This window comes from Saccharomyces mikatae (assembly GCF_947241705.1).
Source record: "Saccharomyces mikatae IFO 1815 strain IFO1815 genome assembly, chromosome: 2".
NCBI lineage: Eukaryota > Fungi > Ascomycota > Saccharomycetes > Saccharomycetales > Saccharomycetaceae > Saccharomyces > Saccharomyces mikatae.
The window spans coordinates 723,890-744,914 of record NC_079257.1 but is presented as its reverse complement, the minus strand read 5'-3'; the positions used below and the strand labels follow the sequence as shown (position 1 = coordinate 744,914).

General features: G+C 38.6%; 16 protein-coding genes across 16 annotated transcripts; 9 read left to right on the top strand and 7 right to left on the bottom strand.

The window, feature by feature from the left end:
- Window positions 1–25: 25 nt before the first annotated feature.
- On the bottom strand, window positions 26–1,609 carry CHK1 (serine/threonine protein kinase CHK1; the record flags this gene model as incomplete). Its single annotated transcript, XM_056225341.1, has 1 exon — window positions 26–1,609. The coding sequence occupies one exon, from the start codon at window positions 1,607–1,609 to the stop codon at window positions 26–28; it is 1,584 nt and encodes a 527-aa protein (XP_056080621.1).
- Window positions 1,610–1,837: 228 nt separating this feature from the next.
- UBX7 (Ubx7p) lies at window positions 1,838–3,127 on the top strand (the record flags this gene model as incomplete). The annotated part of the gene is made up of 1 exon (XM_056225330.1): window positions 1,838–3,127. The coding sequence occupies one exon, from the start codon at window positions 1,838–1,840 to the stop codon at window positions 3,125–3,127; it is 1,290 nt and encodes a 429-aa protein (XP_056080620.1).
- Window positions 3,128–3,375: 248 nt separating this feature from the next.
- HSM3 (Hsm3p) lies at window positions 3,376–4,821 on the top strand (the record flags this gene model as incomplete). The annotated part of the gene is made up of 1 exon (XM_056225319.1): window positions 3,376–4,821. The coding sequence occupies one exon, from the start codon at window positions 3,376–3,378 to the stop codon at window positions 4,819–4,821; it is 1,446 nt and encodes a 481-aa protein (XP_056080619.1).
- Window positions 4,822–5,038: 217 nt separating this feature from the next.
- EFM2 (S-adenosylmethionine-dependent methyltransferase) lies at window positions 5,039–6,292 on the bottom strand (the record flags this gene model as incomplete). Its single annotated transcript, XM_056225308.1, has 1 exon — window positions 5,039–6,292. The coding sequence occupies one exon, from the start codon at window positions 6,290–6,292 to the stop codon at window positions 5,039–5,041; it is 1,254 nt and encodes a 417-aa protein (XP_056080618.1).
- A 447-nt stretch (window positions 6,293–6,739) lies between these two features.
- BIT2 (Bit2p) lies at window positions 6,740–8,377 on the top strand (the record flags this gene model as incomplete). Its single annotated transcript, XM_056225297.1, has 1 exon — window positions 6,740–8,377. The coding sequence occupies one exon, from the start codon at window positions 6,740–6,742 to the stop codon at window positions 8,375–8,377; it is 1,638 nt and encodes a 545-aa protein (XP_056080617.1).
- Window positions 8,378–8,552: 175 nt separating this feature from the next.
- On the top strand, window positions 8,553–8,969 carry SDH8 (Sdh8p; the record flags this gene model as incomplete). The annotated part of the gene is made up of 1 exon (XM_056225286.1): window positions 8,553–8,969. One exon carries the CDS (start codon window positions 8,553–8,555, stop codon window positions 8,967–8,969), a length of 417 nt encoding a protein of 138 aa, XP_056080616.1.
- Window positions 8,970–9,149: 180 nt separating this feature from the next.
- Window positions 9,150–9,467, bottom strand: MRPL37 (mitochondrial 54S ribosomal protein mL54; the record flags this gene model as incomplete). Its single annotated transcript, XM_056225275.1, has 1 exon — window positions 9,150–9,467. The coding sequence occupies one exon, from the start codon at window positions 9,465–9,467 to the stop codon at window positions 9,150–9,152; it is 318 nt and encodes a 105-aa protein (XP_056080615.1).
- A 284-nt stretch (window positions 9,468–9,751) lies between these two features.
- REI1 (Rei1p) lies at window positions 9,752–10,933 on the bottom strand (the record flags this gene model as incomplete). Its single annotated transcript, XM_056225264.1, has 1 exon — window positions 9,752–10,933. The coding sequence occupies one exon, from the start codon at window positions 10,931–10,933 to the stop codon at window positions 9,752–9,754; it is 1,182 nt and encodes a 393-aa protein (XP_056080614.1).
- Window positions 10,934–11,242: 309 nt separating this feature from the next.
- TSC10 (3-dehydrosphinganine reductase) lies at window positions 11,243–12,205 on the bottom strand (the record flags this gene model as incomplete). The annotated part of the gene is made up of 1 exon (XM_056225253.1): window positions 11,243–12,205. The coding sequence occupies one exon, from the start codon at window positions 12,203–12,205 to the stop codon at window positions 11,243–11,245; it is 963 nt and encodes a 320-aa protein (XP_056080613.1).
- A 201-nt stretch (window positions 12,206–12,406) lies between these two features.
- YPT10 (Rab family GTPase YPT10) lies at window positions 12,407–13,006 on the top strand (the record flags this gene model as incomplete). The annotated part of the gene is made up of 1 exon (XM_056225241.1): window positions 12,407–13,006. The coding sequence occupies one exon, from the start codon at window positions 12,407–12,409 to the stop codon at window positions 13,004–13,006; it is 600 nt and encodes a 199-aa protein (XP_056080612.1).
- Window positions 13,007–13,043: 37 nt separating this feature from the next.
- Window positions 13,044–14,516, bottom strand: SHM1 (glycine hydroxymethyltransferase SHM1; the record flags this gene model as incomplete). Its single annotated transcript, XM_056225230.1, has 1 exon — window positions 13,044–14,516. One exon carries the CDS (start codon window positions 14,514–14,516, stop codon window positions 13,044–13,046), a length of 1,473 nt encoding a protein of 490 aa, XP_056080611.1.
- A 218-nt stretch (window positions 14,517–14,734) lies between these two features.
- MIC12 (Mic12p) lies at window positions 14,735–15,055 on the top strand (the record flags this gene model as incomplete). Its single annotated transcript, XM_056225219.1, has 1 exon — window positions 14,735–15,055. The coding sequence occupies one exon, from the start codon at window positions 14,735–14,737 to the stop codon at window positions 15,053–15,055; it is 321 nt and encodes a 106-aa protein (XP_056080610.1).
- Window positions 15,056–15,237: 182 nt separating this feature from the next.
- TAE1 (N-terminal protein methyltransferase) lies at window positions 15,238–15,936 on the top strand (the record flags this gene model as incomplete). The annotated part of the gene is made up of 1 exon (XM_056225208.1): window positions 15,238–15,936. One exon carries the CDS (start codon window positions 15,238–15,240, stop codon window positions 15,934–15,936), a length of 699 nt encoding a protein of 232 aa, XP_056080609.1.
- A 185-nt stretch (window positions 15,937–16,121) lies between these two features.
- RGD1 (GTPase-activating protein RGD1) lies at window positions 16,122–18,119 on the top strand (the record flags this gene model as incomplete). The annotated part of the gene is made up of 1 exon (XM_056225197.1): window positions 16,122–18,119. One exon carries the CDS (start codon window positions 16,122–16,124, stop codon window positions 18,117–18,119), a length of 1,998 nt encoding a protein of 665 aa, XP_056080608.1.
- A 177-nt stretch (window positions 18,120–18,296) lies between these two features.
- Window positions 18,297–20,366, bottom strand: SMKI02G3670 (uncharacterized protein; the record flags this gene model as incomplete). The annotated part of the gene is made up of 1 exon (XM_056225186.1): window positions 18,297–20,366. The coding sequence occupies one exon, from the start codon at window positions 20,364–20,366 to the stop codon at window positions 18,297–18,299; it is 2,070 nt and encodes a 689-aa protein (XP_056080607.1).
- Window positions 20,367–20,589: 223 nt separating this feature from the next.
- SHG1 (Shg1p) lies at window positions 20,590–21,018 on the top strand (the record flags this gene model as incomplete). The annotated part of the gene is made up of 1 exon (XM_056225175.1): window positions 20,590–21,018. The coding sequence occupies one exon, from the start codon at window positions 20,590–20,592 to the stop codon at window positions 21,016–21,018; it is 429 nt and encodes a 142-aa protein (XP_056080606.1).
- Window positions 21,019–21,025: the final 7 nt, after the last annotated feature.

The following is a 21,025-nucleotide window of genomic DNA, read 5'->3' as shown; positions in this document are numbered from 1 at the left end:
CCCTTTTTTAGGCCCCACTAATGATTTAATTAGGAATTAGGATAATATCTCTACAAATAGTTGAAATTCTTTTAAATAATCTTCTCCATTCTAGAGGATCGCCAGTTTTTCTTTCAAATCCAACATTTTTCAGCTCCTTTTCAATCTTGATAATGGAAATACTACCAGATAATTGGTAACCACCATTACTTTGGGTTTTGATATTTATAATAAGCGGAAAAACGTTATTGTAGCCTAATAATTCGCACAACCTTTCAAAATTCGCAAAAAGGTCAGGTTTCACTCTGATTTGTGATAAGGTCAACGCTTTCTCCAGAGTTGGCAACAAGATATCCATAGATTGTAGTGTGTAAAATTTAGTAAGCTTATTCGGGTTGAACTTCAAACGATATTTGAGTAGCTCAGTAAAGCCACTCTCCTCAGAATGAAATTGTAAGGCAGCAATATCGTGGCTTATGAATTGCGTCCACTTAGCCTCTTGCGTCAAAAATGTACCGCTGTTATCGTTCATATTTGAATCGTACAGGGTAAACGCACGTTGTGTATTTGAAAGTGTCTTGAAATGCACAGAGTCATGTTCGAGTTCAGCTAACTCGTTACCAATTGGTTGAGTGGAAACGCATCTACTGTTAGAGTTAGCCTCTTGAGTAAACTTTATATAATTTTCGTTACTCAATGAGACTTTCAAATGAGAAAACAATTTCTTAGCCAAGAGCTCAGGATCGTTACAAAGACCATCATCACCAGCGAATGAGACTCGACGTGATACCCAAGGATGCCTTTTCAAAACTTTCAGTGTCACCCTCTTAATCGGGTCAGGTTGTAGAATTTTTCGGAGTATGTTTAAATGAGTGAATTCTATCTTCGACCAGGGCCCCCAGTTTAAATTTCCATCGTTTTCAATAAAGAAGATGAAATCTTCATTATCTAATGATGGTATTTCCCAAGGCGTTTGACCGGTTAACAATACAAATAAGAGGATGCCGATGGACCATATATCCGTTCGATCTGCATAATAACCTTCTTCAGAATATAAGATTTCAGGAGCCATGTAGGGCGGCGAACCCCTTTGATCCATGGATACACGTAATGTACCATCTTTTCTCTTAAATTGGGAGGCAAGCCCAAAATCGGCTAGCTTTAAATTTCCATTCTTGTCAAGTAAAATGTTCTCAGGCTTTACGTCTCGGTGGGCAATACCACATTCTGCGTGCAAATAATTAACTGCGCTAATAAGCTGTTGGAAGTAAAACTGAGCTACGTCAGAATCGACTCCAACATCAGGCTCAATCTTGTCAAATAGGTCTCCCCCATCTGCCATCTCCAGGATTATCCACATATACTCTTTAGAGACGTTACAATCTATAAGTCTCAAAACGTTAGGATGCTTCGAACATTTCGAATGCAAAACAACTTCTTTTGTAATATCCTTCTCACTGAGTCCCATTTTCTTACAAGTAGGAACATGAACGAATTTAACAGCTAGAATAATAGAGGGATCCATTTTGAGATGGGCATTTTTGACACAGGCAAATGCCCCCTGCCCAACTGTATCTCCCAAAACAACGTCCTTGATATGCGGTAAAGGTGACACCTGTGAGAGACTCATAATAATTTGTGTTACTCATATACAGCAGCTGATTCTAAGATACTTCTATTCCCAAAGGTTTCTCATTTCATTTGTAATACAATTGTCATTTGTCCTTTGATGCCGCCGCTCTTCACTAACATCGGCAATTTTCACTGTCTTGTCGAAAAATTAAAAGGGAGCTTTGATGAGGTTAAAAGAAGCACTCATGATGAACCAAGGACGCTTAGACTAAACCAAAACCACTAGATGTTAGAGGCACTATTTAGGAATTCTGTGGAAGAAGCCGTGAACGACTCCATTAAGCAGGGTGTTCTCATGGCCGTTTACAGCACTGAAGGGGATGATCAATGGTTGGAAAGTTGGTTCAAGGAAGATGACGTCGCATTGGATGCTTTAGCGGAACATAGTATTTGGTTGAAATTGGTTAAAGGTAGTGTGCAGTTCCAGTTATTTGAGCAAGTGTTTCCTAATGTGGTCGTACCCAGTGTGTACTTGATACGTGCTGGGAAGATAGAATTGATAATTCAAGGCAAGAATGACCGACATTGGGAGAAACTGTTGGCGTGCTTGGGCGTCAAAAATAAGAAGTCTGATGAGATCTTGTCCAGGCAAACCAATCCAGGTTTGGCCAAAGAAACAGAGTCCCCCAAAAATGCTCCAAAGAAAAATGCAAGGGAAAGGGTTGCGGAGACCACCCTAGAGATCCAACGCAGGGAACAACTAAAACAGAGGAAGTTAGCTGAAGAAGAAAGAGAAAGAATTATAAGACTTGTCAGGGCAGATCGTGCAGAAAGAAAAGCCCTAGATGAAACGCATCACCGGACTCTTGATGATCAAAAGCCATTGGATGTTCATGATAACATAAAGGACATACGGAAATTACACAGCAGCAAGTGTATCCTGCAGATTAGAATGACTGATGGTAAAACTGTGAAACATGAGTTTGACTCATCAGAAACATTAAATTACGTTAGAAAATGGGTGGATCTCAACAGGACCGATGGAGATTGCCCGTATTCATTTCATAGGAGCATTCCTAGAGTGACGTTTAAGGATTCCGATGAGCTGAAGACGCTAGAAGCGTTGGAGCTAACCCCTAGGTCAGCCTTGTTACTTAAGCCACTGGACAGTCCAAATTCTAAGCTAGTTGTGACTGGGATGGAAGGACCAGGCCTTTTAGATCGTCTCTATAAGGGTTTCTCTACATGGTGGCGTAGTAATGGAGAGCATGAAATAACATCGCAACAAGAGGGAACACATGAGACTAATCATCACGAAATCAGATCCTCTCCACCAGGCCGCTTTCAACACGTTAACGTTCGGGAATCTGTTCAATCTCCTGAGAATTCATCACCTATGCTGACACCTAGTGTAACAAGATACCCATCAGAAGGTAATTTAATTACATCGCGTTCTGTATCACCAAATGTTTTTCAATTTGTTAACAATGATCATCAAGATGATCCTGAAGATCCAAAGACCTTTAATGGCAACAACGTTCATTTAGAAAAGAACAAAGACGAAGATAAAGATTAAGCGAGTTAATGACTTGAGCATTTTTTATCACTATCATACATAAGAATTTTTGAGTGAATTATATACAAACATACTTAGTAATTTTATTTACATGGATTTTGGTTATAAGAAGTTTTTTCATCTCTTTTCTTGTTCTCGTTGTATATGCAGAAATGGAGACTTGATTGTTAAAAAGGGCTCAGTAGCGGAATCAAATTCAAGTAAGATTTATGATGACTACCGCAAAAGAACGCAGCAAACAAGAAACAATGAATGAGAAAGAAACAAACTACGTAGAAGATCTACTTACACAATTGGAAAATGAGCTTAATGAAGATGTCTTATCTGAACATATTAACGCACTACTAAGAAAATGTTCATTGAATCTGGTGACAATTGCCTCCCTTCCAGACATGAATGTTAAACCACTACTGGCAACGATCAAGCGTTTACTAACGTCTAACAATACGTATGATTCATTGAATTACGATTATCTCTTGGACATAGTGGATAAACTGGTTCCAATGACTGATTTTGATGACGTGCTAGAAGTATATAGTGTTGAAGATTTAATGAAAGCGCTACAATCGGGAATAGCTCCATTAAGAGTTGCAGCTTGCAAAGTTATTGAGAATTCGCAGCCAAAAGGTCTATTTGCCACCAGTAATATCATTGATCTTCTTTTGGATATTCTATTTGATGAGAAAGTAGATAATGATAAGGTAACTGCGTCCATCGAAAGAACGTTGGAAAGATTGAGTACCGATGAATTGATTAGACGCCGATTATTTGATAATAATTTGCGTTATTTGATAAATGTAAAGAGCAGAATGCAAACGGTTTCTTTTGTTAGATTGATTGATTTTCTGGCCATCGAGTTGCCATTAATTAGCGGACCTGAGTTCAAAGAGGCTTTATTTTGCTTTACTAAGCATGAAGTGCTAAAATCCGTGGATGATATTCTTGCATTCATCGAATTGGTCAACTATTATGCGAAATTTTTGCTAGCTATACGAAACCAAGGTAAATACTGGGCTTTAAAGTATATTGAAAAAACATTACGAGTATTTGCTCAACTTTTTGAAGATACAGAGAACTATCCAGATGTCAGAGATTTCTCTACAAATCGTCTTTTACAATTATTTGCAGAAGTTTCTCGAATTGAAGAAGATGAATATTCTCTTTTTAGGAGTATTGATAAAGACTTTTTGAAGATCGGGTCTGAAACAAAGTTGGTAAACGAGTGGTTGGAATTAATCAATCCGCATTATTTGATAAAATATCATAAAGATCTAGTGAACAACTCTTTTCATGTCAGTGGTTATAGCATTGAGATTTCAAGAAATCTTGTAGCAGATCAAGAATGCTTCATTGCTATAAAAAATAAGTTTAATTCTGAAGTTATTTTGAAATTGCCATACCTAGAACAAATGCAGGTAGTGGAAACTCTGACGAGATTCACTTATTCGTCGGAGTTTTTGCTCAATGAACTGCCAAAGGTAATGGGCAGTCTCGTAGGCGGAAGTGCAGGTGCTATCGTAGATCTTGAGACTATTCATTATAGAAATTGTGCCTTGAAGAATTTACTGGACAAAGGTGAGAAAAACCTAAGCATATGGTATGAACCTTTAGTTCGAGAATACTCTAGGGCAATAAACGGGAAGAATTACTCTAAAGATAGTGAACCTAAGATTGCAGATGATTATATTGCATAGGGACCACTGTAAATGTAGCCTAAATTAATATGTACTATGAGTATAATTTAGTGTTTTAACAAAATAATAACTCAGCTAGATGCCCCATTCACTTTTTTTTTTGAAAAGTTTTAGAAGGTTGGAAAAGTATTTATTATATATATCTGAATATGAGCAGCATTTTTATCGTTGGCAGAAAAAAAGACTTTCCGCTGCAAACATGTTCATTTACTTCCTTCTAGTTGCGAATGATTTGCCTATATAAATACTCAACAACGCCCCAATCATCTATGCCCTCTGAATATTCCTCTTTGACAACCATGAGATCATTATCTTGAAGTAATAATCTTAAAAGTTCTCTTTCTTTAGCGTACTTTGCCCTTAAAGGTATTTCCAAATGGCATGTTCCTGATGGCGCCAAAAACCTCGATATCATGTTAACCACCCATTCTGGATGTTGAGGCGAATATATTGGATCTGCTATCAATATAATATCGAACTCATTCTCATAACCAAATCTATCAATGAAACTCTGCGGATTTGTCCAGTCTAATATTTCTGCTTGAACAAAATCTTGTAAGTTATTTAGCGATACATTTTTTTTCAAATTTGTTACAATATCAGGTAAATCTGTAACAAATATTTCTGTGTTGTCAATTCCATAAAGTTCTTTCCATTTTGAGGCCCATGAAAGTCCTACTAAACCGGTGCCCGATCCTAGTTCCAACACCTTAATACGTTTGGTGCCGCGGTTCGCCACAAAATCCATGTCTGCAGTGTGTAGGCGATCTACGACCAATTGTGAAAGTATTAAGGATGACCCCCATGTTTTCCAACCAAGATTATCTGCTGTTAAAGAAGGTTCATAAAGCGGAATAGCATTCCTGAGATTCCTTAATTCAAAATATCTTATTGTGGAAGGTTGAGCTGTTCTCCCACAGTTTTCAGATATTCTTGAACTTAGTTCCTTGAGAAGTTTTTGTATAGTTTCATTATCAAAGCCGCTATTGTTGTTGTATTTTTTCAATACGCTAGTATAGTAGCCTAATAATAGTTCCTTGGATATCATATGTCTCAGCATCGGAATCTTATTACATATTTTCTCCAACGAGTTTAACCTCTTATTGGGCCATTCATCCGCATACCAACTCAAAAGTTTTTTTAGCAGATCGGGTTGCAGCCCACGACTTTTGCATACCTCTAGCACAGATTTATTCTTCTCTGTTTCCTGATTGAAGTTTACTTGCCTATCCGGCCTTAAAAGAATCAATGTACATAAAATAACTTCTGGAGATGCATACTTTACGGAAGGTAGATCCAGATTGTCAATAACGCTATCATCATCATCACTTTCTTTTTCATCTTCGTTTGCGAGTGATTCGTCATGTTGTCGCCCTGAGGTATGCTTTTTTTGCTCTCTTCCTACAAGATTAAACTGTACAGGCACAATTTGAATATCATCAGGACTGTAGAGGTCAAGAGGATCAAACATAGTAAGATATATGCGATTGAAACTCTTAATCTAGATGAATCAAGTGCCGATGAACAATTACTGAGGTTTCACTAGTCTCATTTTGTAGCTCATCGCGAAAATATGGAAAAAAATCTTGATTGGAAAAAAAGATACCAAAAATAGAGTAGAGGAATCTTCGTGAACATAGACACTCAGTGTATACGATCTTAGCTTAAGATCAATACTAGTGATGCTATTTTCCATGCTCCATTCACATACACCGTTCTATTATTAATGGAATCCTAGACAAGCCAACAAAAGCATTGTTTCCATTTTGTATGTTCTTTTTGCTAGCAATTTTTCAAGGGCCTTTGCGGGCTTTAAAACAAGGCCCAAATACAAGGGAGAAGACTCAGGATAGTGAATTAAGTAAAGAGCATTCCAAGCAGAAGCATTCAGAAGAGTCTTAGACTACAGAACGGAATAATGGAAATTAATCTCAATCGTAAAAGAAGTGCCACTTCAGGTGCACTGGGTATTACAGACCCGAACATAAAGCCGACTAACCGTAAACCAGCAAGGGTCTACAGCATTTCTTCTGATATAGTACCACAAGCTCTGACGCATCCCGATGAAGATGTGCACCTTAGAATATCCAAATCACCTCAAGATACTGCTCCCAGATGGTCACAAGTGGGATTTCAATCTATTTTTCATGAGGGCTCAAATTCAAGACGTTCGACGGATTCGATTGAAGAAGAGTATAGTCAAGGCACAGACAATAACAATAGCCACTCAGAAAGAGGCTCACCAAGTAGTAACCGAGTGGACGGAACCAACACGTCTAACGATAGTTTGTTTTCTTCTACCTCAAGAGGCAATAAGAGGCGGCTCTCCATGTTTACCAATTCAAAGGAGAATATGAGAAACAGAAGCAGGAGCGGGTCAAGGAACCCCAGCGTTGTTATTAACGGTGCGAGTAGTAGCAGCGTAAGTAGGAGTGGCTCAAAATTGTTTCATACAAAATCTAATAAAAGTGCAAACAGCTTGCAGTCTTCGATGTCGACAGGGCACGCTCATTCAAACAAGGGCAACAATGTCTTTAGTAAGATGGCAAAGAAGCTTTTACCCTATAAGTCGCATAACTCTGTAGGAAAGGATGACATTGAACCAGTAGTTCCCAGCTCGTTTAGTAAATTCCTGCACTCTTCATACGGTAAACATAGATCACCAGTACAGTTTATTCATAGTTCTACTGGAGGCCTTATTGACTCTGGAAGATCAGTATATTCTTTTAACCCTAGTATTAACAACAATCCAAATGAGACCGCTCTGACGCTGATCCAAGACGACACTTTTGATGCGACCAACGTTTCTTTATTACATGATCTCCTAAAAAATTTGCCCTCGTTGATAGCAAATTATAAGAGCTTCACTGTACAGGAACTATATGTTCTAGAGGGAAACATATGGGGTATATACTGCAGTATAGTCGTTGAGTTATTCAAGAACAAGAGGGTATGGCAGCTGCCAGCAAAAATTGAAGACATTGATCGATTACTAGAATTTTATATTACATTGAAGACACAAACCAAGGCTGCCGTTACACACTCCAAATTTTTGACCGAAATTGAAGAATTTATCACTACCTCACTTTACATTCTAGAGAACCAAATTGTTTTTAATTATGCTAATGAAGACACCATAAACACAGCTTTGAAAAGAGTCGGTATAATTTGGAAGGTATTTTTTCAACAGGTTTATTATGATATAATGGCAGTATTGTTACCCTTTGAAGAAAGCTTCCAGAGAGATAGAAACTACTGGCTTGACGGGTATCTACCGGAAACTTCAAGGTATACGCCTTCAACCGATCTCTTATTATTGAAGTGTTTCAGAGACTCAATTATTCTTCCATATTACGAAAGCTTTTTACATACAAATGATGGTGCCAGTAAGAGTTTTCAAAGATATATTTTCAACGAGGAAGAACAGAGCGGTGTCACGGAGGAAGATAAACTGACATTACTTCAATGTTTTGGAATCTTGAGTACTATAAAAGGTAACAGCAGAAATCAAAAGATTATTGGCGAGCTTCTTGAAGGTATACGCATGAGCATATAAAGTAATATTCATCTAATAAGTACTGGTATATAAATGGTATGTAATCTTTCTTGTCATTAGAAAAGTCTATGGAAGAAATACTTTTTCGCCCTATAAAAAGGGGCCAAAGGTGAAATGCTGGTTCATCAGCGTAGCAGAGATGTGTAAAGAAACGAAACAAGAAGAGATAAAATCAATGTTGGGCGTTGTCAGAAACACTTGTCACCGCCATCCTTGTAAAGGAGCCTTGGCGTTACTGCGTGGAGGCTCTTGTAACATGCTGATCCGAAGCATAACCACTGAAAGGATCCCTGGCCCTCCAAAGTTGCCAAGAGAAGAGCAGGAAGAATTTGAAAGACTGCAGAAAATCGCCACATCACAAGAGGCAATCGATCAGTACAATGCACGTGCCATGGGTGATCACACAAAGGAGAGTTTGAACTCGCCACTTTTGACCAAAAACGACATTGGTTCATTCTCACCAGAATTTTCGAAGACCATACCAGAATTTGAAGGCGATGTTAACCCCAAAACTGGTGAAATCGGGGGACCCAAGCAGGATCCATTGAGACATGGCGATTATTCGTTTAATGGAAGGGTCACAGATTTCTAGATTTCTGCTCGCCTTCTTTGAATTATTATTCTTATTTGATGAAACTATATAACGCTCAACTTTTTATATGTATGTTCTTGTACTAAGTTTTGAATACATATTACGAAATACATACGCATTAATACACAAGTACGTTCTTATATTTACAAGGATGTCAAGCTCCATTCTATGAATCAGAAGTCAGAGCTGGCTTAGGAAATTGTTCTGTTTGATTCGCTGTCTGTTGGCCTTCCTGATGTTCTTTCTTCTTTTTAATAAAGCCTCACCCTCCGGATCTTTTGTTGTATGCTCAACGGTCTGCTCATTATTCAATATCCCCCATAACCAGTTTGGATATTCCTTGTCTTCCAGTGCCACTGCGTCCTTACCGCTTTTCCATATGTTTAAATTTAGTGATGTTCCCGCAGGACATGATGACACCACTGATTTAACTGCAGGCTTATTGAATAGAACACGACTGGTCGATATGAATCTGTATCCCAAACTGCGTGCCAACATCTTTTCAGTGATCGGTACTTTCAACTTTGCTGATTGTTGCAGCTGCTTTGAAAAGTCTCTTAGATCTTTCACTTTTGAGATTTTTGCGCTAAACAAGGGCTCAGAAATACCCGGAATCATATATCTTTATTATTAGTTAAAGAAGTTTGAACATGCAATCAAAGAACGATTGAACAATTATAAAAGTGCAAAAGAGAAGGCAAAATAAAACTATCTAATGTACAAATGGTGAAGGAGTATATATGTGACAAATTGAGTAAAAAGAAACAACTGTGCGGAATGTATCACTGCAGGAGTTGGTCTCTGTAATGTGGTTGGTTATTGACGAACTTGGCGCTTCTTTTATCGAGCCTCTTCTTATCAAACCTTTCAGTTTGCCAAACACGTTTTTGTGCCTGTACGCCCTTTCTGTCGAACGCAGGTAAGAACGACCTTGTCTCTGCAGCGACCAGAGTACCTTGTCCTTCGGTTAGTATCACTTCAGGCTTCAAGTCCTGCTTGTAGTATCTTTGCAAGGACCTGTGACCAACTTTGATACCTGTCGGTAGATGTAGTTCTATACCGTCGTTATATAAGTATTCTTGTGGCAAATCTTCATCGTCGCTCCTAGCTTCATCGCTGTCCACATCTTCCCAGTCATCTTCGTTTTCTGCTACTGTGTTGTTCTCGAAGCTTGCGTAGGAACTTGTGAAATCGTAAAATTCAGATATTTCTAACCTCTCGTCTTCGCTTTCATATGGAATCTTGCAATGTCTCTTTGCCAGCATGTGTTGCCTCACAGCAGTTAACGTTCTACCTTGGAAATTACAAACAATACAAATGTTACCAAGACCAATTTTCTCTGACATATACTTTACCAACCCGGTTTTGTCGACTAGATATTTTTGTTCTGGGATATAAAACCCATGGGTCCTAAACATGTGTTCTAAGTTCTCTTCTATACCATCAAAGTGCTTATTGTGCTCACAAAATAAGCATTGTTCTAAGGGAATATCCACTCTGTTGCGTAATTTTTCCTGCATCACTCTTTCTGCCATCTCTTCCTCGTTCACTTCTTCAAGCTCCTCCTTCCTTGGCTCCTCGTTTTCCTTGCTCTCCTCCTTTTCCTCTAAAGACAGCTTGCTCATGTTAGGAGTCTCTCCTTCTTGGCTCTTTTGTATGTTCTCTAGCATATTAGCCCTGGCGATTTCCAATAACTTCTTCTTCTTTTCGAGCAATGCTTGCTTCTCCCTTCTCTTTAACTCTTTCTTGGTCATGGGTTTCTCTTTACCAACCGCCTCGCTATTGCTGGCGGCAGCAGCTGATACCTTTGAATCAAATGTCTCGAATGATATTGGGGGCAATTGAGCAACACGTCTTTTCAAATTGTAACGATGCCAGTCCGACTTCATGTGGGCCCGCTGCTCCTCGCTTGCACCAAAAGTTAAAACACATGAGTTACACGTATAGACACCACTGCTGCTCATTCTAGCTTTAATGATATATTGTTTACTTGACTGTTATTGAAGAAAATAATCTTTTAGTAGAAGTGAGAGGAGAAAATTTTCTTCTACTTTTTTTTTTCACCTCATCGCATCGGTGCTCATAAGACAAACTCTCAAATAATAGCGAAAAAGACTAGGATAAGGAAAAATTGCTGAAGGAATAATAAAGAATAATGTTATAATTAAAGTTTCTTATACATTTATACATGTACAAATAGCTAGGAAATTAGATTTGTCTTGAAAGGAGTAAACAAAATTCATTAAGTATCGGAGGTGATGGGGCTTGTGCCCTCAATTGGCTTTTTTACCATCATTTTCACGAAACCATTTTTTGATGTACCAAGAACAGCCAACCATGTAGAAGGGAACAACAAGGATGTTTGATAGGACACCCAAAAGCCATTGTAAAGGAACAAAGCGACTTTTCTTTACGGTGAGTCCCAGATCCATTCCCATTATCATCCATCCGACGAAATCTGTGAAGACGTCATCGTGTCCTCTGGCCAGCGACTTGACAATAATATCGCATGCCTGTTTGCATGGGATAGCATCTGAAGGACCTTCAATCAGCTTCGTAATTTCAGGTTTGGTCACCTGTTCCAGAGTGAAACCCTCACTTTCAAAGTTACCGGGATAGACACAACTGATACGGAAGTTCGTCAATTCTTGTCTTAGAATGGCTACCAGTGATTTAATTGCAGCCTTCGCAGGCGCATACTGTGAATAGCCAACAAACGGGTAAAGGGCTGTGACACTGGAAAAGATGATAAGGTGATGTTCCCTTGTTTGCTCTGCAAGAGCAATCTGATGTGCCACATTCAAAGTAGTCTTATAGTTGATGTCCATACCTAAATTCAACTCACTTCCGCTCAAACCACGAAATAACTTAGGAACGGACCCTCCTGCACAGCATAAAGTTTGTGTGGGCAGCATATCCAAGTCTCTCAAGACATTGAACAAGCATTCCACAGATTCATAGCAGGACAAGTCGCATGGATAATAAAACAATCGTTGCTCAAGGTCCAAGGGGGCGGCCAACTTATGTTGAACCTGGCCCTCGTCAGTAGTCTCCCTTCTCAGGTGGGCTTCAAGCCTAATTTCGTTACATGTGTCCAGTAGTTTCGCCTCAGATCTACTAACAATAATGATTTTTGTGTTTTCAGCCTCATTATAGTATTTCTTGGCAAATTCTTTCCCCAGACCTTGTGAACCACCAGTGATTAACACAACTTGGTCTTCTAGAGTGTACTTCATAAATTTTAAACGATTATGCTTCCAATCTGCCTTTTGAGGTAACCTTAAATGGTCATTTCTATAAAGAATAGAGAAATTCTTTTCATTTTTCGTTTTTCATTTTTTGTCGTTTTATTGTTTTTTAGCCTTACGTTCCACGTTAAGTGACAATGGTAGTGTTTACGCCAAAAATATATAACACAAAACGGGGGGAATACGAGCATGGAAGCAACCATTAAAGTGGTACTACTAGGCGATTCTTCAGTGGGGAAAACAAGTGTAGTAACTAGGCTCAAATCAGGCAAGTTTCTAGCAAAACATGCGGCTACGATAGGTGCGGCGTTCATCACCAAGACAATTGAAATTCCTTCTGACGACACAACTACAGATAAACGTATCCATATGGAGATATGGGACACAGCAGGCCAAGAACGGTACAAATCACTAGTACCAATGTATTACCGAGATGCAAATATCGCTTTGCTTGTATTTGAATTAGGTGATATATCCAGTCTGCAGTGTGCAAAAACATGGTTTCAAGACTTGCAGGACCGTGCGCAAGGAACGCAAGTTATCCTCGTTGGCAATAAGTATGACTTGGTCCGCGAAGAGCACTTAGACGAAGTGACTATACCGGCAGAATTACAGGATCTACCGTATGTTCTCGTCAGTGCAAAGACCGGGTACAATTTCGATACGTTAAATGGGATAATAATCAGTCTGGTTCCTGAAAGTCAATTCAAGAGACTGTTGAAGGACGATGAACAGGGGAATAAATTAGAAATAAGCAAGAAAAAAAGTGGCGGTAGTTGCATATGTTAATACGTAAAGATGTATGTATTCTAATTTATAAGCTTACTTAGACTTCACCTGGGACGGGGTATTGGCCCACCCAATTGGAAATTTCCTCAGACAAACTGGCAACTTCACTAGATTCATTGCACAATTTCTTAAACTCATTGAGTCTTGATCTTGCATCTAGTTTTGTTGTTGGTTCCAAAGCTTTCAAGTTTTCAGCCAACTTAACGGCAGAATCAATGTATTTGGCAACTTGAGAAAATTCCTCACGACCAAATCCTCTGGTGGTCATCGCTGGAGTACCGATTCTTAGACCAGAGGGGAAAAGAGCACTTTTGTCGCCTGGGATAGTGTTCTTGTTAGCAGCAATATTCAAAGCACTCAAAATAGTTTCCACACGGGCACCATCCACGTTAGTGCTGGATAAGTCAATGACAATCAAGTGATTATCGGTACCTCCCGAAACCAGCTTATAGCCCCTCTTAGTTAGCTCCTGAGCAAACCATTTGCTGTTATCAACAATTTTTTGTTGATACTCTTTGAATTCTGGAGACATGGCCTGTTTTAATGCTACTGCCATTGCACCGATGGTATGATTATGAGGGCCACCTTGATGGCCTGGGAACACAGAGAAATTGATTTTTTTTTCCAACTCATATGGGATTTCTTTGCCCTTTTTGGTGACAGACTTGATACCCTTTCTGAAAAAAATCATGGCGCCTCTTGGGCCCCTCAAGGACTTATGTGTGGTTGTTGTGACAATATCAGAGTATTCAAATGGAGATGGAACAACATTGGCTGCTACCAGACCGGAAATGTGTGCCATATCACTCATTAAGTATGCACCGCATTCCTGAGAGATTTCCTCAAATTTGGCGTAATCTATTAATCTCGAATATGCGGACGTACCGGCAACAATGACTTTTGGTCTGAATGCCTTGGCCAACACTTGCAAATTATCGTAATCGATCAACCCAGTAGTATGGTCAACATGGTACGGCATACTTTGGAAGTATTTGGAAATAAAAGAGATAGGTGTTCCCGACTTCAATTGGTATCCATGTGACAAGTGACCACCATCTGGTAAATCCAATCCCATCAATCTTTCACCAATGTTCATGATAGCAGAGTAAACGTACAAATTGGCAGGAGCCCCACTCAATGGCTGAACGTTAACCCCCCATTTGGCAGGATCTAATCCGTACAGTTCCAAAGCTCTTGCTTGACACAACGATTCGGACTTATCGATGATTTCATTACCACCGTAGTATCTTTCGCCTGGATAACCTTCAGAATACTTGTTTTGCAACTCAGAACCTAACAGATCCATGACAGCCTTCGAAGTGAAGTTTTCTGATGGAATTAAAGTAATTGAGTGCTTTTGTCTGAAACGTTCTTGTTGCAAGATGTCGAACATTTCTGGATCTCCTTCGGAAACTGGTTTGGAGACTAATGATTGTGCACCACTGGTAAGTAGCCCACGACGATGGACAGTTGCCATACATTTGGCCAATGCGGAAACTCTGGGCAACATGGTTGAGAAGCTGTAAGACTAAATCGGAAAAGGCTGACTAGCTGTTTCTTGATAGTTTGTTACTCTCCAACATGCGATGGTTTTGTTAGATTTTTTTTTTCTCTATTACGACGGATGAGCGAATCGGTAAAAAAAAAAATAAGAGACCATTACATGTTCTATCATGGTGAGAGGGGGGTAGGAAGTAGAGCAAGAATACGTGAATAATAGGTAGAAGCATGTCTAAAATGGGTACATTAGTCAAGTCTGTGAAGTGGACTTTTTCTGTGGGAGCAATCGGCTCTGTTTTCTACCTCTACCGATTCAGCAACAATGGCTACTTCTATGATCACGATGCTACATGGTTAAAACAAGATCATCAAGCACAGGACCTGATTGACAGAAAAGAAGTGGCATCCGAAGGGACCACAAACCGCAAACAAGTCGTGATGAATGACGGCACTGCATGGACCAGAACCATGGGGGAGAGTATGAAAGATATATGGAACGGGCAAATAAGAAACTCTGTCAATTGGATCTATTCCTGGGGGAGGAGCTAGCGAAGTCCCCGTTTTCCCTACTGTAATGAACACGTTCATGTATATAAAATATGATAACGACTCTGTGTAAATCTTTATATTCAGAAAAAGTATGAAAAAAAATTTAATTCTAACTCTGTATTCTTCAAAGCACATGAGTGTGAACTCCATCACTAAGAAAAGAATACATAGATACCAACACAATGGATGTGCCTGCAGACTCGCATATCAATTATGAAGACGCCATCGACTACTGGACGGATGTGGATGCTACCGTGGACGGTGTCTTGGGTGGATACGGGGAAGGTACAGTAGTACCTACAATGGACGTGCTGGGGTCCAACAATTTTCTGCGCAAACTAAAGTCTAGGATGATTCCTCAAGAGAATAACTTGAAGTACGCTGTGGATATTGGTGCGGGAATTGGACGAGTAAGCAAGACCATGCTGTATAAGCACGCTGATAAAATAGACCTTGTGGAACCGGTAAAGCCTTTTGTTGAGCAAATGCAGACTGAACTAGCTGAACTGGAGGAAAAAGGACAAATCGGAGAGATCTACGAAGTTGGGATGCAGGACTGGACACCCGATTCCGGCAAATATTGGTTGGTCTGGTGCCAATGGTGCGTAGGACACTTGCCAGATGCGGAACTGGTGGAATTTCTAAAAAGATGCATTGTTGGTCTGCAACCCAATGGTACAATCGTGGTTAAAGAGAACAACACACCTACAGATACTGATGATTTCGACGAAACGGATTCTTCGGTCACAAGATCGAACGCTAAGTTTCAGCAGATCTTTGAAGAAGCGGGCCTAAAACTTATCGCCAGTGAGAGGCAACGTGGCTTGCCAAGAGAGTTGTACCCGGTGAGAATGTACGCACTCAAGCCTATATCCGAATAGAACCATGGATACATAGATTCATACAGATACACTTTTTTTGTAATGGAATTGTATAATTTGTGCCATTATATAGACTTTTTTTCGATACATGCAGGAGAAACGAACCTAAAAAATAATGTAACAAAATAGTATATGAACTAGTAACATACGCTAACTGAAGACTAAAGAGCAGTGATATAGACAAGATGGAAGAAACTGCAAGGAAATCAACTGATACAGTAGTAAGTGCGAAGTCATCGCATGATGCTAGTGCCAATGATTTGACACACCTTTTCAACACGCCAGAGATCAAGAAGGTGCTAAATTCAGATGTGGCAATTAATGCTTTGTTGAGTCGTTTAAAGCAGTCGCTTTTGACTTGTGAAGAATTTATGAAGTTTGTTAGAAAGAAATACGTTTTCGAGGAAGAACACGTCCAGGAGCTTTCTAAGCAATACAAGCATTTCTTTAACGTTGACGGTTCAACAAATTCATCTTTAAAAAAGATGATCCATGAAGTATTGGGGTTTGATGGAAAGATGGCTCAGGTGAAGCAAAGTTACATCACTGCCTTACAGAAAATGTATTCGGAAATTAGTAGTCTTCTATTAACTATGACGAAGCTAAGAAAGTCTGTCAAGGAAAACAGCAAAAGATTAGAAAAGGATGTTTCAGATGCTATACATAGCGCAGAAAAGGCCCAATCTCGCTACAATTCGTTATGTCAGGATTGGGACAAATTAAGAATGACCGATCCAACAAAGACCAAGCTGACCTTGAGAGGTTCTAAAACTACGAAAGAACAGGAAGAAGAATTGCTAAGGAAAATCGATAATGCCGATCTGGAATATAAGCAAAAGGTGGATCACTCCAATTCTTTAAGAAACACGTTCATAACGAAGGAGAGACCGAAAATTGTCCAAGAATTAAAAGATTTGATCTTAGAGATAGATACAGCGATGACTATTCAACTACAGAAGTACACAATATGGACGGAAAATTTAGTCCTAAATACAGGTGTCACGATAAGCCCTTTAGACTCCACCAAATCTATGAAGTCTTTTGCTGGATCGGTTTCCAGTGAGCGCGATCTTTACAGCTTTTTGAATAAATATAACCAAACAGGAAAGCATTCCCTTTTGATTAACAAAAATTTGATTCCTGTATCTTACAAAAAGCACCCATCGATGAACCATGGGCAAAAGAATAAGAATCCTCCAAAATTTGCCGTAGATCCTTCAAGAAATTCTATCCCAAAGAGAATGATATCTACTCATAATGAATCACCTTTTTTGAGCAGTAATAACGCCATTGCTGTCCCAAATACCAACCCTAACGGTGCCACACCGTCTCTAAATACAAATAAACAACTTCCACCTACCATGGCTTCATCTGTCTCTTCAACCAATACCGCTGCTGGCGCCATGTCACCGTCTTCTTCTATATTAACCAACGACACCACATCATCTATAACAAAAACTTTGGATCCTGGTAATAATAGTCCACAGATTCCGGAAGAATTGATCAACTCCTTGGATTCGGACCGTCCGATTTCTCATATCCAGACCAACAACAATATGCCTCCTGGGGTCCAAAAAAATTTCAAAACATTTGGTGTACCACTAGAATCATTGATAGAATTCGAACAAGATATGGTCCCTGCGATAGTACGTCAGTGCATCTACGTTATTGACAAATATGGTCTTGACCAAGAAGGAATTTACAGAAAGTCAGCAAATGTACTTGATGTTAGCAAGTTAAAGGAGGATATTGATAAGGATCCCGCCAACATATCTATGATTTTACCTTCAAAGCCACATTCTGAGTCGAATATTTATTTAGTAGGATCATTACTGAAAACATTTTTTGCATCACTGCCTGATAGTGTTTTACCAAAGGCTCTATCTTCGGAGATCAAAGTTTGTTTACAAATTGAAGATCCGACAACAAGGAAAAATTTCATGCATGGACTAATATACAATCTTCCCGATGCTCAATATTGGACCTTAAGGGCCCTTGTTTTCCATTTGAAACGAGTATTGGCACATGAGGCTCAAAACAGAATGAATTTAAGAGCTCTATGTATAATTTGGGGGCCCACTATTGCACCTGCAAATCCAGATGATGCTAATGATGTAAATTTCCAAATTATGGCGATGGAAGTATTATTGGAGGTTTCAGACCAAGCTTTCGAACCTGAATGATCGTTTCATTCAAATTGTTTTACTTCACTTCTAATTCGCGGTTATACGTACATTGACATTGTTCATCAAACATTAGCAGAAAAAAGGAGGAAAGTTACATACTGAAAAGAGAAGATTGTATTCTATTGTGCTATTTCATAATCATTTACTCTGAGAAGGTCAAGTGCTTTCTTGTTGCTAAATAAGTCTTAATATCGCGGTATTTTCATCGGTACTCTTGTAATTATAGTTAAATGAGTATACCTTTTGCCCTTCTATATCTTTCCTCGTCAACAAAAGCTTCCGTTTAATTAGCCTGTTCAAATTGTTCAATAGGATCTCATTCCGTTTACTTGACGGTAAAACAGCTAGTTTTTTTTGTATAGTAAGTAATGATAAGGAATCAGATTCATTGTATAAGTACAAAATGCTAGTGGTGCACATGTTGGAAATGAGTTTTAAATGCATATTTTTTTTATTATCGACAATGATTGGCAGTTCAATTTCAAAAAGGTGAAATGCAAAAGCATCTTGTAAGGTTTGACCTGCGTCCAATTGCATGTTCGCTAAATCGGGCCAATTATTCGAAAAGAATTCATTCGGCCAAAATGGTTCATTGAAGCCTTGGTTTAGTTCCCAAAGTGATTTAAATTTTTTATGAGGCAAAAGAATGACACTTGAAGAAGTTTTATCGTCACTAATTAGTGCCGCTTTCTTAAGCGATACTATGCTAGATTCAACTAAATTGTTTATTGGATCAACTAATGATGGTTCTAGTATCATAAGGGATTCTATAACCAAACGTTCCAAGCAATCTTCCATGAAATATAATTCACCGAACTTCGTACCGTAATACAAGATCCTTTTAAAAATACTTGGCAGAAAATATACCCTAAAAAACTTTCTGTTCTCAGGTAAGTAATATCGCAATAGTGATATCATTGCATATTTCTTTTCGGAATCAAATATAGCTGAAGCAGCAGGCATAGGAACTTGCTCATTTGTGTAAATCTTGGGATATAATTTGTGTTGCCATAAAGGTTCTTTATTATCAACAAAATGGTAGTATTCATCGGTAGAAGAAAGAAGTAGTTCAAATTTGTTTCCGTTGTTCAAGGAAGGAGCAACCATATTGGGACATCTTCCATTTCTACCTTGAATTTTTAGTAATTTAATCAACGAATTATAATTGTTTTTAAATTGGAAATTCAAGTATTTCATCACTTGAACATGAAAATCTTTAACGTCGGTTATATTCTCCTGGAAGTTTTTTCTCAATAACCGCAAGAAATATATTCCATCTCCCATCGTGTTTATTTGTTCCCGATTAAAATAAGGAAACATATCATTACGAATCAGGGCGTGGATCAAGCTCCCAACTTGGTCATCCTTATCCCACTTTAAAGATTGTGTCCGTGCAAAGTCTCGAACTAATGTTTGCCTTCCGTAAGGTTGGAATGCGCTGAATATGTTGTGAAGGTCACTTAGCTGAAGCACCACAGAAGAAATGGAAGAGAAGATTAAACTTTTAAATGTCCAGAATAATTCAGCACCATCTATCCTAACTTGTTCTCCAGTAAATGCATCTATATGACTCGCAACATAAACGGCTCTTTCCCAAGGCGCAATGAGCTCTTCCAAAGGATTGCTGGATATTTGAAGATCAAAACTTTCATAAAATTTTATTAAGCATTCCTTGAATTTAATTCGGAATTGGCACATGAATTCATGTTGTCTTTTACTGTCCGTATCCCATTTCCAAGCCGAATATTCAATCATTATTGTGTAAAAGCGTAAAAATTCGGAACCCTTATTTAGCCATTGTTCTTTTCTAATGAATTCATCTAGAGATATCACCCAAAATCTCAATAGAGTTGGAGCGTCAATTTGTGCTCCTGTCTCTAAGTGTTCTATAAAGGCAAACTTTAACTGGTAGTATTTTTGTATGCGGCAATATTTTTTTATTTGTCCACTCAAAGCTTGGAATTGATACTGATATGCAGAATATAGACGCAGAAATTGAAGAATATCAGTTCGTGAAGAAAATTCAGAAGATAGATGCGTAATACTGGAATGTAGTACTTTTTTTATGCATTTATAAATTACTGTTTTACCACTGCATGCTTTATGATGAAAGCGAACAGTGCTTTTTGAACATGCAATTACCTGGGCCAATTTTTCTGACTTTATAACCATTCGCCTTAAATCGCCAGTGGTTAGCTGATTTATAACGTCTCTATATTTGACAACAGTCTCCTGGATTGACATAAATATACGGTAAATAGGTTCTAAACCTGGTTTAGTTATACGTTTCGCCTTCTACATTAAACTTTTAGCATCATATAAGTTTCAGGCTTTTTTTGTTTTACTTTTTCTTATTTACTTCTTACAGACGAGAAGTCCTGGAGATATAAGTTCTAGGAAAATCAGTCCTTTCTTTAATTGAAACAGACACTGGATATGAAAGTCCACGTAAGCTCAAGATTGAGAAATGGCGTATGATGAAGAAGATTGCAGAAGATTATCAGACAAATATAAAAAAGAAGGTCATTTTGACAAGCTGAAAAGAGATATATTGTCCAATCCTTGGGACGGTACAGAAGAGCATAGTGAACCATTTGAGCAAATGCTTCGGGAAAGGGTTGCCAATACAGTGAAAGAAATGGTTAAGCAAGATGAAGAATTGATATCCAAAAATCGAGGGCTAACGAGTGCTCTTATTGAATCACAGTTAGTTAAAGACAATTACTCGAAACTAAATAGTAAAAATGATAAGAGTAATGACGACGGTGCGAAGAAGTTTGAATTGGACGTCTATATACACTCTAAGTTACAGGACCCGAAATTACTGGAAATGATCAAGAGACAACTTCAGGAAACGTTGGTTTCTTCTGAAGGGGAAGCAAATGGACATACGTAATAGTTGT